The 15,892-nt window shown below is 45.3% G+C and overlaps 1 protein-coding gene across 1 annotated transcript in view; it reads left to right on the plus strand.

Moving 5' to 3' along the window:
• The window catches only part of pcsk1 (proprotein convertase subtilisin/kexin type 1), a 106,608-nt gene that overhangs the window by 55,508 nt on the left and 35,208 nt on the right, over positions 1–15,892 (plus strand). Inside the window, exon 10 of the mRNA XM_085988481.1 lies at positions 6,839–7,072. Coding sequence (XP_085844607.1) covers positions 6,839–7,072 — 234 coding nt within the window. The remainder of the gene's footprint in view (positions 1–6,838; positions 7,073–15,892) is intronic.

The raw sequence follows: 15,892 nt of genomic DNA on the forward strand, positions 1-15,892 counted from the left end.
TTTCAAAGTGGCGCAAGTAAAATTCAGGAAGCCTATATTATGGGCTGAGACAGCTAAGTCCTGATTAACAGCTTTTTTTTTTAGAAATAGAGTGAATGTTTTGGGCTGGGGAAGTAACCCAAAAAGTTGTCACCAAGTAGTTCATTTTGCGATTGATGGCTGCGAGGACTTAGGAAGCAATCTCCAGAAAGAGAAACTGCATCAAGGTAAGACAAGGGAATTAAGGGAATGGTCACACAGTCAAAATGAATGGATGTAACGCCAGGTGACACATCAGCCTCTCTTGTTAATTTACACTTTTATTATATTTAAAGAACAGATTTGTATTGAATGGAAGGGCAAGGAATGAAATAGATGGTGGACCATCTCAGGTGACATTTTTGACAACACATGAGCAGTGCATTGCATAGTTAGTAATGAGGAGGTTCTGGAAAGCACTGATACTCAGGAGGTTAGAGGGGTGCATGGACCACCAGATGCATATATTAATTAGATAATGTTTCCTGTGTGTACCATATGCACATACTGGTGTTGCATGCTTCATGACTAATGGAATGAAAATGCAATTCCTAAATAGATAAGCAAGCTTAGGTACTAATAATGTTCCATCTGTTCCCTTCACAGAACATGGAGAATCCAGTGATCATGAGGATTTAGCCACAGAGGAACATTCACCACAGCACCAACAGCCATCACCTACACTTGAATCAACCGGTAGCCCAGATACAGATGCTACTCATTGATTATTTACTGATAAGAATGAGGCAGGGCAGAGTGAAGCTTACTAAGGTCTATAATCCGAGGAAAATCATGAATACTCTTTGTGATTTGCCCTGAATGCAAGGGGTGATTCTGTGAGGAGCCACATTTGTCAGGAGTCTAGGTGAAGAATTGGGTTACAATGATGTAGCCCTATCTCCAACCTGAAATTATTTCAAGTGTGGCTTCCCCACTGGGATTGTGGAATCACTCCTATTGATCTAAGTGAGCTTACTTTCCATCAGTGAATGTTGCACTATTTGGACCATGTTAAACAAGTACTAGGCTCCATATCCACAGCAGCTCAAGGGCTAGATGAACAGTTGCCTGCACTGGCATTGAACAAGGAGCATCCCTTCTTCTTAGGCAGTCCCTCGGAACCAAGGATGACTTGCTTCCACACTAAAAATGAGTTCTCAGGTGGCTGATGTGTCCAATGCGGGACCTACAGTCTCTGTCACAGGTGGGGCAGACGGTGGTTGAAGGGGCGGGTGGGGTGCTTGGGTTGACGTGCGCTCCTTCCGCTGTTTTCGCTTGGCTTCTGCTTGCTCCCATCGAAGAGACTCAAGGTATTCAGCGCCTTCCCGGATGCTTCTCTTCCACCTTGTGCGGTCTTGGGCCAGTGATTCCCAGGTGTTGGTGGGGATGTTGCACTTTTTCAAGGAGGCTTTGAGGGTGTCCTTGAAGCGTTTCCTCTGCCCACCTGGAGCTCTCTTGCCGTGTCAGAGCTAAGAGTAGAGCGCTTGTTTTGGGAGTCTCGTATCGGGCATGCGGACGATGTGACCCGTCCATTGGAGCTGATTGAGCGTGGTCAAAGCTTCAATGCTGGGGATGTTGACCTGAGCGAGAACACTGACGTTGGTGCGCCTATCCTGCCAATGGATTTGCAGGATCTTGCGGAGGCAGCGTTGGTGGTACCTCTCCAGTGCTTTGAGGTGCCTTCTGTACATGGTCCATGTCTCTGAGGCATACAGGAGGGCGGGAATCACTACTGCTCTGTAGACCATGAGCTTAGTGCCGGGTTTGAGGCCCTGGTCTTCAAACACTCTCTTCCTCAGGCAACCGAAGGCTGCACTGGCACACTGAAGGCAGTGTTGGACTTCGTCATCGATGTCTGCCCTTGTTGACAGTAGGCTCCCGAGGTATGGAAAGTGGTCCTCGTTGTCCAAGGCCTTGTCGTGGATTTTGATAATCGGGGGCAATACTGTGTGGCGGGGGCAGGTTGGTAGAGGACCTTTGTCTTACGGATATTTAGTGTAAGGCCCATGCTCTCGTATGCTTTGGTGAAGGTGTTGACGATGGTTTGGAGTTCAACCTCCGAGTGAGCACAGACGCAAGCGTCATCTGCATACTTTAATTCAATGACAGAGGATGGGACAACCTTGGATCTGGACTGGAGGCGAAGGAGGTTGAACAGTTTCCCGTTTGTTCTGTAGATTAGCTCCACTCCAACGGGGAGCTTACTGAAGGTGAGATGGAGCATTGCAGCAAGGGAGATCGAGAAGAATGTTGGTGCGATGACACAGCCTTGCTTGACCCCGGTCATTACGTGAATTGGGTCTGCAGTCATGCTGGCCATAGGCACAGCAGGAGGAGCATTTCTCATGAATGTTCACACTGTTGCTATGGTTGCTTTGGAGTGCCAAATTCACACAACAGCGGAGGGCAGCTTTCATTTGCTTGGAAAATGCTTGCATACAATTATAAGGGAGGAATTTAAAGATCTCATAGGAGCGCACTGTTCTATGCTCAGAAAGATCATTAGGCTTTGTGAGAATATGGCCTTCAGTAGTGACATGCAGGAGACAAGCAGAAACACAATGGTCCAGAAATTCGGGTCTCCACGGGTGAGTATGCGCTGGGTACTCACGTGTAGGCCCAACGAAAGTGCCGGTTTTGTGCATGCACTGCGCATGCGTGGGAAACCGAAGCTTCCGTTCCCTTAAAGGAAGGGGTTCACAGGTCGAATGCGTGCGCCGGAAAGGCAGCGCGTGCGCCTGGAACTTACGTTTTTTTTGCAGCTTTCTCCGGGAGGGTAAGTCTCCAGGAATTACACTTTTAAAAAGCAGTCACAAGGTCTGCTTTTAACAAGGTAAGTGGTGAATTAAGTAAAATTAAAACATTTTTTCCACAGTTTTATTATTTTTAAATACTTTAAAGAAAGGTAAGTTTATTTTTAGCCCTGTTAGAAACTATAATTAATTTTTTCAAACATTTAAATTATTGTTTAAAATAGTTATTTTATGTAATTTATAGCTATTTAAAAATTTTTTTTTTAGTATATTTGAAGTTTTAGTTATGTTTTGGGGCTGATTTGTATTTATAGTTTTGACAGCTCTTCCTGACAAATTTATGAATGGGCATTCCCAGCAACCATTGGCTCTCCATGGCCTACGTGATCCCAGGGGACGCTTCGAACTAACTGTGCCCCTGGGATATGCAAGCACTGCGCGCCGGCAGTTGGAGGAGGCCCAGGATCGGAATACCACGCGGGCCCACAGCACAGCGGCCGGCGCGCTAGGTAAGTGCAGGTCGGAGGCTTGCACCTGCGGGAAGCCTCCGACCCGAATTTCTGGGCCATTGACAGTAATGTCAGCAACCACTCGGAGCCACTATATTTGCCTGCCACCTGCTTACGTGTGCTCCACCTGAGGTCCAGTCCTGGGTTGTGGCATAAACCCCTGAAGATGTAAAAACTTTTTACAGTTCCCTTACTAAGTGGACCAATCGGCCACATAAGACGTCTTTCTAGGGTTGGGGGGGTGGGGGGAAATGACGCGACCCTCCAGCACAGGCACGATACAATTTATTTTCCAGCCTAACCCCTCTGATGGACACTTGGGATGCAAGCCTAGTGGTGCAGGCACTCGCTTCCCCCTAACTATGCATCGTTTGGCAGAGTCACTGGTGGGCTCATACCTGCACTTATGCAGGGGTGTGTGGCCTATGCATTTTTGGACCCCAGATCTTTAAATTCCTCAATGATGACTGTCTGTGAGCATTTCCCAAGCAAGCCAAAGGCACCCTCCATTATAATGTTGTAGTTTGTCATTTTATTTTGTAGAAAAGGAAGTGTCATTTTATTTTCAAAAATAGACAAACGTACTCAGTTTTTGGCCAAAGCTGGACATATAAAGTAACTAGCAGTTCCCTGACTGTGACCATGTCTATAACACAGCTATACTGGTTAATTGTGGGACTCACCAGAAGCTGTGGGCATTGCGAACTTCACCTGTCTTCCTGGTTACAGTGGATGGTCCACTACTGGTGGCTCCTGTGCATTATCATTCTACTGGTGTTCCAAGGCTGGCTGCTGCCCCTCATCCAAGTTCACTGGCAAAATTGTAAATGGGTTCTTTTTGCTCATCTTTTCAATTTTGTTATCAGTAGGGAACAGTTGGAATTTTCCTCCTTAGAAAACAAGTAAAATGAGATAACTTTTGTAAAATAACAACAGAAAATGCTGGAAAAACTCAGCAGGCCAGGCAACATCCATGGAGAGAAATTAAAGTCCACGTTTCGGGTCAAAACCCTTTATCAAGACTAAAGAGGCACAGAGAATGAAATAGATTAAAAGGCCAGGCTGGGAGAGAACAAAAGAGAAGAGACATTAAGAGGTATTCAAAATGAGACGAGATGGTGATAGGACTAGTGGAGACAATTTTTGTAAAATATTAGAAATATGTGCTGCTTCAATATGATCTAAAAAAATATGCACAGATACCAAGGTCAAGCCCTATGGTTTATCAATCATTTTATTTTTAAATCAAATACAAAGTTCCTTCTGAAAAAAATCCAGAAAACTGAAGCAAACATTCCTTCAATTTATTCCAGATATAGGGCATTTCTCTATGAAACCACAGTCAAAATAGATTTTACCACCTCCCAGCACTGCACTAAAATCCACATTATTGTGGAATTTACAAACTAGGATGAAACATTAAGAAGAAATATATTTGAACACCAATCCAAAATTATTTTGCTTCACAGTGTGTTGGTGGCAGAATAAAACATATAAAATTGACCCCTTAGTTAGAATCATGGTGCATAAAACTAATATATTGTCACATTTATATATAATATAACCAATTTGATGTTTACCCATTTTATTTGGATTTAGAATGTTAGCATATAGTAATCCTTGCTTTCTAATCGTAATCAGATGAAATATACTTGCCAATAGATTAGAGGTGCTCCTTATATTACATTTAATTTTACTGTAGACTGGGTGAAAGCAGGAAATCCTTAGGGGGAGAAATTCAGTATCACCCCGTTTGGGGTGCTAACTTTTGAAAGCTGGGAAACTTAGCACCAGGCACTAATGATTCCCAGCTTTTTCAAAATTTGGTGTTTGCGCTCCAGGAAGGAAGTGGAACGCTAAATCAAGCACTCCACTTCCTTCCTGGAGCCCTAAAGGATGTAGGCGGGACGGTAGTGGTGCAATGCTGCACAATGTCCCATGCAGCGCTGCCGCGATCCGACGGAAGGGCCATCGCTGCAGGCTCTGCATTGGGGCCAGTTAACTGGTATTCGCTGGCAGCCGCAATCCAGCCCGATCTGCCCCATGCACTCCAGCAGAGTGCCGGGCTGATCGATCGCGGCCCAGGAGTAATCGAAAAAAATCACTTCAAGCATTGTTAAAATTTTTCTCCTATCCGCGCCAACATCCCTTTATTTGCGCCTCCAAAGCTCCCGACCTCAAGAACAACGCTTCCTGCAGCTGTCGGTGTTGTCGCCCGGCGATGCTGCAGGGGGCAGAACTGAAGTTCGGGTCCGGAGCACTACCGGGACGATGCGCACGGCAATGACATCATGATCTCCGGGTGCAAGAGATCGTGGCACTAGTGGTTACCACCGCTGCAAACCTCCACGTCAATTTTGCAGGCGTCGGTACGGTCGCTGCGCCCAATCGCAAAGCCGGTAACGCCCCGTTAGCTCCACCCAGAGGCGCTAACGGGAGGCGCTAAGGTACCGAATTTCTCCACCTTAGCCTTTAGTCTGCTTGTAGTTTTCATATGGATAACTATGCTAAACCATTTTAACAGGTTAACATCAGAATTTTACTAATTTGTGACTGATATTAATAATAACATACCGTATATTCTAAGAAATGGAGGTGTTCAGCAAAGTGATCACCCAATCTGCGTTTGGTCTCCCCAATGTAGAGGAAATCGCATCGTGAGCAGCGAATACAGTATACTAAATTGAAAGAAGTTCAAGTAAATCATTGTTTCACCTGGAAGGAGTGTTTGGGGCCCTGGACAGTGGGAAGGGAGGAGGTAAAAAGGGCAGGTGTTGCATCTTCTGTGCTTGCATGGGAAGGTGCTTTGAGAAGGGGAGGGGGTGTGGGGGGTGATTGAGGAGTGGTCTAGGGTGTCTCAGAGGGAACGATCCCTTCAGAATGCTGAAAGGGGAGGGGAAGATGTGTTTGGTGGTGGGATCACGCTGGAGGTAGTGGAAATGACAGAGGATGATCCATTGTATGTGGAAGCTGGTGGGGTGAAAGGTGAGAACAAGGGGAACCCTATCGTGGTTCTGGGAGGGAGGGGAAGATGTGAGAGCAGAAGTGTGGGAAATGGAACGGACATGGTCGAGGGCCCTGTCAACCACGGTAGAGAGGAATCCTCGGTTGAGGAAATAGGAGTATTGGAGGGCAGCTGTTATGAAACTCGTCAAAAATCTCTTGACAGCCTATGCTTTCCATCTTTTTTCTCTGTCTCTCTTGAAAGCTAATTCTCCACCTACCCTGAAAAGCATGAAACTTCCTTCTTCTGCTTGTCACAGAAAAAGATAAAGTCATGAAACAGGACTGGGGAAAGGTCTATTCCAGCGCCCTCTGGCTTGTGAGATTAGATATGGGTAGGGCCTGGATCACAAGGCCATGAGGGAGAGAGAAAGAAGACTGAGAGGGATTTTGGAGACTGGAAGGGACATCTGAATCAGCAGTAACACTTATAAAAATGAATTAACAGGCCAAAAGTTTATAGTTACAGTTATAATAATGGTTATTTCAACTGTCTCACTACTGCAAATTACTGAATACATAATTTATCAATTTATGTTACTGCTTTTTCAACAGCCCAAACCTTACTTGGAGGGAATTGCAACATTTAATTGTCTGGACCTCAGAATTTGATCCACTGGCTAACAACCTAGGGTGGAAAAAGAATGGAGCTGGCCTCATGGTGAACAGTAGATTTGGGTTTGGGTTGCTGAATGCCAAGGCACTGGTTGATATAGCAGACCCTAAAATCTGGAAGGGAGTGCCAGAGAAGAAACAATGCATTGTTAAAGATAATACTTTTGAATCCAGGTTAGTAATTGCATTGTTTTCTGGCTTCCTTTCATTTTAGTGTTACGAAATATTAATATAATATTTAAATGTGACCGTAAATAATTCTTAACTTCAATGATCAGTGATCCTGATACTAGAGAGTTCAGATTACACAACCATAGTATATAAACCAAATGTTAGGAGAAAGTAAAAGGAGATGGGCTTAGCAAGATAATATTCCAGACTACCCATTCCATTTAATTTTAACTGGAGCTGCACATTTTGGCCCAAACGGTTTGAACTTTTCTTTATAGAAAGGAATACAACTAAATTGTTAACTAGGCATGACCCATATTAGCAATCGATGTTCTTCATATTTCATAGAATCATAGAATCATAGACATTTCCGGCACAGCAGGAGGCCATTCGGCCCATTGTGTCTGCACCGGCCAAAAAGGAGCTATCCAGCCTAATCCCACTTTCCATCTCTTGGTCCATAGTCTTGTAGGTTACGGCGCTTCAAGTGCATATCCAAGTACTTTTTAAATACGATGAGGGTTTTGGCCACTACCACCCTTTCAGGCAGTGAGTTCCAGACCCCCACCCACCTCTGGGTGACAACATTTCTCCTCAACTCCCCTCTAATCCTTCTACCAATTACTTTAAATCTATGCCCCCTGGTTATTGACCTCTCTGCTCAGGGAAATAGGTCCATCCTATCCACTCTTTCTAGGCCCCTCATAATTTTATACACCGCAATTAAGACTTCCCTCAGCCTCCTCTGTTCCAAATAAAACAACCCCAGCCTATCCAATCTTTCCTCATAGCTAAAATTCTCCAGTCCTGGCAACATCCTCGTAAATCTCCTCTGTACCCTCTCTAGTGCAATCAAATTGTTCCTGTAATATGGTGACCAGAACTGTACGCAGTACTCTAGCTGTGGCCTAACTAGTGTTTTATACAGTTCAAGCATAACCTCCCTGCTCTTATATTCTATGCCTCGGCTAATAAAGGAAAGTATCCCGTATGCCTTCTTAACCTGCCCTGCTACCTTCAGGGATCTGTGGACATGCACTCCAAGGTCCCTCTGTTCCTCTACACTTCTCAATATCCTACCATTTATTGTGTATTCCCTTGCCTGGTTAGCACTCCCCAAATGCATTACCTCACACTTCTCCGGATTGAATTCCATTTACCACTTTTCTGCCCACCTGACCAGTCCATTGATATCTTCCTGCAGTCTACAGCTTTCTTACTCAGTATCAACCACATGGTGAATTTTTGTATCATCTGCAAACTTCTTAATCACACCCCCTACATTAAAGTCCAACTCATTGATATATACCACAAAAAGCAAGGGACCCAGTACTGAGCCCTGCGGACCCCCTCTGGAAACAGCTTTCCAGTCACAAAAACACCCGTCGACCATTACCCTCTGCTTCCTGCCGCTGAGCCAATTTTGGATCCAACTCGCCACTTTCCCTGCCCCGCCATTCAATAAGATCATGGCTGAACTTCTACATCAAATCCACTTTCCCGCCCTATCCGCATATCCCTTAATTTCCTTAGTGCTCAAAAATCTATCGATTACAGTCTTGAATATACACATCGACTGAGCCTCCACAACCCTCTGAGTGAAACGATTTCTCCTCATCTCAGTCCTAAATGACCGACCACTTATCCTGAGACTATGGCCTAGAAATTTCCTACCTTACCGTCATCTGTTTGCGCTGTTTTTCTGCAAAATAGGTGCCCGCCTTGCTTACGCCCGCTTCCGGTGTGGGACACAGTGGCCGCCATTTTGGTGAGGTCCATAGTGTTGCCATTACCAGCGCTGGCCTTTCAAATTCAAATGAGCAGATCGTGACGTCAATCGGCATGCAACATATTTTTGACATTGCCACATGCCATAACACCCTCTCCAAATCACGCATGGAAGAATGTGTGTGCTGCAGAGACGCTGTCAGCACTTCTAGAAGGGATACGCACATTTTTCAGGTAAGTTTGGATTTTAGCTTTTGAATATTTTTTATATTTTGGTGCAGTACATTTAAAAAGTTGTTAACGTGTGCAGAGAACACAGGGGCCTAGAAATTCATTATAGCCACTTTTGGGGCAGTAAAGTCGGGCGGCCGCTAAAGTTTGCGCCCGGCGCAAATGCGAGGCTACTTCGCCGATATTCATTAGCTTCGCCCTAAGAGTTTGCTCGAGCGCTAAAACTGGCGATGCATGGCTCTCTTTAGGCGCTAAGCCGGCGGCCCGGGCGCTAACACCAGAAGGTGGGCGCAGGGCAGGTGCGGCGAGCTGCTGATTGACGGCAGACACTCTGGCTCTGGTGAGCTCTTAAAGGGGGAGGGTGGATTTTTTTTTGAAAGGCCAAGACTGCTGTATATGTGTTGCTGGACCACCACCACCACCACCACCACGTGTTGCAAAACGGCTGCCTTTTCTACTGCAGGAGTGCCCTTTAATTTGCGCTCCCCGCAGCCCGCCTCGGCTGTGTACCGTTCCACTTCACAGTCGTTAGGGCCGCCCGGCGCACAATGGGGCGGCGCAAGTGAAGTTCCGGTTCCGGGCGCACAAAGGGCGTTGCACGACAAAATGACGTCATGATCTGCGCGCGCAGCAGGGCGCGCGCTAAGACTTTGCGCCGGCGCTAAATATCTACTGAAGTTGGGGCGAGGCGCAGATCGCGCTGCGCCCGGGCGCTAAGCACCTAGCGCTCGAGATCTACTCCTCCTAAGGCGCTAACGGCTGGCGCGCCCAACTGAATTTCTAGGCCAGGGCGTGCTGCTGGACACTTGCAAGGCTTTGGTTGGTAAAGGAAGGCCTCTGAGAAGACAGAAAATGCTGGAAATACACAGCAGGACAGGCAACATCTGTGGAGAGAGAGTTAACGTTTCAGGTTGATGTCAAGCTTAGACAGCTTATTGACATCACAGCAGAGCGCTCTAGGGATACCTCATTATATTACATTGAAATCACTTAAGCGTCGAAAAAGACAAACTTCTTGCCATAGAGATCACGAAATCTTTGTGGGCAGCTTTCCTCGGGGCCAGCGGCAAAAGCCTTTGCTTTGCTGCTGACCGCAAATTCTGGGCCAAAACTCACCAAAGATAACAAAAAGTAAAAACTCCTTCAAAGCTCCAACAATACACACAAACAAGCTACCTCACAGCATATCTTTAAGGTCAGACATTGCCTCCGAATTTCCTATGAATCTGCAGGCAGCATCTAATTGGAAGGCCTAGTTTGCAACACTGCAATGCCCCTTATCTGCAAATGAGGAAAATCTTATCAACAACAACAATTGCATTTATATAGCACCTTTAACATAATAAAATGTCCCAAGACACTTCACAGGAGCGTCGTCAAAGAAAATTTGACACCATGTCACATACAGAGATATTAGAACAGGTAAAGAGGTAAATTTTAAGGAGCATTTTAAAGGAGGCAAGAGGTAGAAAAGCGGAGAGGTTCAGGGAAGGAATTCCAGAGCTTAAAGCCTAGGCAGCGGAAGGTTGGTTTCAGATGACGTGCACTTCACCCATTTTGCCCCAGTGGTACTGCCTACACCTGCTGACCCCACAAGAACAACTTTTGCACTGACCTGTAAATGCCTTCTCTTGCTCGCCAGGTTTTACTGAGCGGAGTCCCCATGACAGGTGCTCCACCCAGTAGGCTATTAAAATAGCTTTGGGGAACCTATGTACAACATAGGACCCTAATTTACATGTAATCATGAGACCACCTCTTGAGACAGACAGGAAGCACCTCAATTGCCCAGGATAACAGTAGCATGAAAATGGCTGCGGGGTGGTTAATGAGTGGTAAGTGAGTGGACTTTAACTTCTGTTTCCGCCAGGCAAAGGGATTTAAAATTCCCTCTTAGACATAAAAATGTTTTAAAACCAACTAAATTGTGAATGCCATTTTGGAAGTTTTCTTATTGTGCACAGGAGATAAACCGCATGAGCTAATTTATGGTCAATGGAGTTTCAGTGAACCTGTCTCTTTTTCTCAGTAACTGATTGAATAATATAATTACCTGGGGGAAGGGGAAGTAGTGTGACTGGTTGGCTGCAGTAATTTAAAAGAATTCACTTCACTTAAGAGACCATTTTTCATTTCACCCTTGCTGGGAGCATAAATACCACATCTTTATGCTATTTTATTTCTGGAATGTGTTTTTTGAAAGATGAGCATTTTTTGGTTTTTGACTTTAGACTTGGCTTCAGAAGAAACACAGAAATTTAAGAAGTCAATAGCAAGGGCTGTGCATTATTAGTAACAAATGTGTTAATGTCTTGGTATGAAATTCTGGCATTTTAATGGAAGTGTTAACCCAATAGTTATTTCTATAACCATGAATGGAAATTGATGGAATTGACAGCAGATCATTTACCAGTACAACTGGTGCTTTGACCACTCCCAAGACAGGAAAAAAATACACCAAATATCATCTGTTATAAATTAAAGGAAACATCAGGGCATCCTGTTATTGTATCTGGGTGTACTGGATCACTTGAGCGCAGCGCGCAGAAAAATATTGGATGGGTAGGATCACACATGATAATAGAGGCGACCTAATTTTCCAAACATTTGAATTATTGGACAGAAAATTTTCCTTTATGGGCATGCAAACCTCACCGCATATTTTCCCCTATTCGCCTTGTTCAGGTAATCCAATATGTCTCAGGATCAATTACAGGAAAATTTTGCCTATTATTCATAAGAAAGGAGGAATGGGAGGTGGAGTAACATTAGTGATTAAGGATGAAATCACTCCAATGATAAGAGAGGATATAATGAGAGTCAAGCAGGCAGTGGAGACTTTATGGGTAGAATTAAGAAAAAGGAAAGGATTTCAGACTGTAGTGGGAGTTATTATGTCCGTGTATAATTGAGACACGGACTGCAGGAGTTGGTTATAACAGGTCTTTACTGAATGGAGACAACCTGGAACTACTATGCAAATGTTACTACACAGGCTTATATACAGGGGTGGTCACTACTGGTACTGCAGTATACAGGGGCTGCAGAATATAGTTCCTTCTGCAAAGTACATACACTACAATTCCTCCCCTTTTAGATAAACAGTACATAACATTCGATTAACAATGAAATAACATATTTACAATTACAGTTGCTAGATACATTAGTTGAAGTTAAGCAATTATAAGTTCAGTCTTTGAGGAGGCTTCCTGATTCTGTCTGGATAACGCCTCTTTGGGGTATCAGGTTCTTCTGGCAAAGTTGAGTCGGGATCAATGTCGTTGTTTGGTTCGTCTGCTTCCAATATCACCGATTCTGAGGTAGATGCAATTGGTACTTCGGTTTCATCGCCAGGTGTATCAGATCATGGTGTGGAGTTGACGTTTCCCAGTGACTCTAGAATCTGGTCAGCATGGCATCTTACAATGCTCTCTCCAACGTCCACGGTATACATTAGAGGTCCTTGCCTTGTACAGATCGTTCCTGGCTGCCATTTCTCTGTGCAGTAGTCCCGGGCCAAAACTGGTTGACCTATCTTAAAACTCCTGGTCGGCCTTTCATTCATATTCTGAAACTGCCTGTTCTCCACATCTCTTCTGATGTTTGGCTTAACCAAATCCAAGCGGCATCGTAGTCTTCGATTGAAGAACATCATGGCTGGAGTTTGGTTGGTAACCGCATGTGTCGCATTCCGGTAGGCAAACAAGAAGTTATCCACCTTGTGTTGTAGGGGTATATCTTCATTACACATTGCCTTGATAGCCTTCTTGAATGTTTGAACGAACCTCTCGGCCAATCCATTAGTGGCTGGATGATATGGGGTGGATGTGTAATGCTTAACACCATTGTTCTTTAAGAACCTCCGGAACTCTTCAGACACAAACTGTGGTCCATTGTCGGAGCAAATCTGTTCAGGTAGCCCATTCCTGGCAAATATGGTTCGTAAGACTGTGATAGTTTTTTCTATGGTGGTTGAGGACATTTTTATTACCTCTGGCCACTTTGAATGTGCATCCACCGCAATTAAAAACATCGAGTCCATAAATGGACCAGCAAAATCAATGTGCACCCTTTGCCATGGAGATGAGGGCCACTCCCATGGATGTAGAGGGGCTTGTGGTGGGGCGTTTTGGACCTTCTGGCATCCTGTACAGCTCTTGGTCATCTTTTTGATTTCTCTATCGATTCCCGGCCACCACACAAACGCTCTGGCTAAGTTCTTCATTTTTACCCCTCCCAGATGACCCTCATAAAGCTTATTGAGCACTCTATCCTTCAATTTGGGTGGAATTACTACTCTGGATCCACACATCAAGGTTCCTCTGCACACTGACAGCTGTTCTCTTCTCGGCGAGAATGCTGGCAGCAGTGGTTCGCCATGTGCTGGCCATCCCTTCACCGTTAAATCATAGACCCAGGAGAGTGTCGGGTCATTTCGTGTTTCCTTTTCTATGTTTGCATTTGTCACAGGGAGACATTCGACTATGGTCGAGTGGAATATCTCCACTGGATCCACTGCAAGTTCTTCTTCCACCGTCGGCAACGGTAGGCGTGACAATCCATCAGCATTCCCATGCTGTTTAGTTCCTTTGTACTCGATGTCATATTGGTGTGCCCCTAGGCAAAGGGACCACCTCTGTAGCCGTTGTGCTGTCATTATCGGTACGCCCTTCCGAGGGTTGAAAATGGAGACAAGAGGTTGATGATCAGTAAGTAGAGTAAATTTCTGACCGTGCAGGTAGTGATTGAACTTCTTCACCCCCCACACCAGGCTGAGGGCCTCTCTGTCAATCTGGGCGTAGTTACGCTTGGCTGAAGTTAACGAGCGTGACGCAAAAGCTATCGGCCTCTCTGAACCATCAAGGAATTTATGTGACAGTACCGCCCCAATGCCGTAGGGAGACGCATCACACGCCAGTCTTATCTGTAGTGATGGGTTGTAGTGAGCCAATACTTCTCTTGAAGTGATTAGGTCCTTACTCTTCTGAAAGGCCCGCTTACATTCATCGCTCCATTTCCATGCTACTCCAGTTTGTAGCAGGGCGTTCAGTGGGTGCAGAATTGTGGACAAATTCGGCAAAAACTTATGGTAGTAATTCACCAATCCGAGGAATGACCTCAGTTGCGACACATTTTCAGGCGCTGGAGCCTTAACTACCGCTTCAATTTTGTCAGGGGACTTATGTAACCCCTCTTCATCAATCATGTGGCCACAATACGATATCTGTTTCTTAAAAAACTCGCACTTGGGGTGATTGGCCCGTAGCCCATGTTCACGTAGTCTAGTGAGCACCTGCTCTAGGTTGGCAAGGTGTTCACTGTCATCTTCACCTGTCACTAGGATGTCGTCCAAGTAACACTGAGTCCCCGGAATCCCTTGCAGGACTTGTTCCATCGCTCTTTGCCATATCGCCGGAGCTGATGCTACTCCGAATACCAGTCGATTATACTGGTAATGACCTTTGTGAGTGTTTATCGTGAGATACTTCCTAGAGGATTCTTCAACCTCCATCTGCAAATATGCTTGTGCTAGGTCAATTTTTGTAAAACGCTTCCCTCCAGACAGTGAGGTGAAGATGTCTTCTATCCTTGGAAGAGGATATTGTACTGTCTGAAGGACTGGGTTCACCGTCACCTTGAAGTCCCCACAGATGCGAACCTTCCTTCACTCCTCAGACTTATTGCTTAACGTTTTCTTCATGACAGGAACGATGGGTGTCGCCCACTCACTCCAGTCTACCTTAGATAACACGCCTGCATTCTCCAGATTCTCCAGCTCTGCCTCGACGGCTGGGCGAATTGCATATGGTACCGGTCTTGCTTTGAAAAACTTGGGAATTGCATTCTCTTCTATTTTTATCGAGGCGGTTACGCCTTTAAGATTTCCCAGTTCTTGTTGAAATACCTCTTTGACGTTAGCTAAGATTGTTGACAATCGTCCAGGAGTGACGTCGTCATCCTTTTTACCAGCCACTGTCAGTGCCTGGATGGAGTGCCAGTCTAAACTTATCTTTCTGATCCATTCACGCCCCAATAATGGTGGTCCACCATCTTGCAGTATGTACAGATACAATTTCTGTATTTCCTTGCCGTTGTATTCGACAGGCACCCTTATTTTTCCTCTGGGGTATACTTTTTGCCCCGTATACGTCTTCAAGACAATGGATGTCTCTTTCAAGGGTATGTGTGAGAATAGCCGCTCGTAGTCTCGTCGATTCATGCCGGTTAGAGCTGATCCTGTATCCAATTCCATTTTGACTTGGGACCCTGCTATCGTGAGGGTGACCCAAATGGTTCAATGATCCTCTTTTGCGATTACGTTGTGAAGTTTGAGACAGCTTAGTCTCTTGTTCCCGGATTCACTATCGCTCATCTGGTCTTCGGAACTACTGTCCGTCATCTTTTGTACTTTCCTGTACGGTTCCTTAGTAGCCTTTTTGTTGTCGTTGGTCTTCTTCCCAGACCTGCAAACTCGTGCAATGTGTCCCATCTTTCCGCATTGCCTGCATATTTTGTCCTTGGACCAGCAGTCCTTCTGGTCATGGTTTGTTCTGCCGCAGCGATAACATTTTGCAAATCCCCGTGTCATTTCGTGGGTGCCGTATTCCTGTGGCTTTTGCTGTATTTCCGCAGCTCCCCTTGCTGCTGCTTCGTACGATACTGCCACGCTGAAAGCCTTATCTAGCGTCAGCTCTTTCTCTGAGAGTAACCTCTTCTGGGTTCCTTCACTCAGGAGTCCACAGACAAATTTGTCCCGTAAGCTATCTGCCAGTCCTGCTCCGAACTGGCAGTGCTTTGATAGCTTGCGTAGTTCCGTAAGGTAATCAGCATTGCTCTCATCTTTATGCTGATTTCTCCTGTGGA

The sequence above is a fragment of the Somniosus microcephalus genome, chromosome 1 (assembly GCF_052327205.1).
Source record: "Somniosus microcephalus isolate GS21.2 chromosome 1, FLI_Smic_1.0, whole genome shotgun sequence".
NCBI lineage: Eukaryota > Metazoa > Chordata > Chondrichthyes > Squaliformes > Somniosidae > Somniosus > Somniosus microcephalus.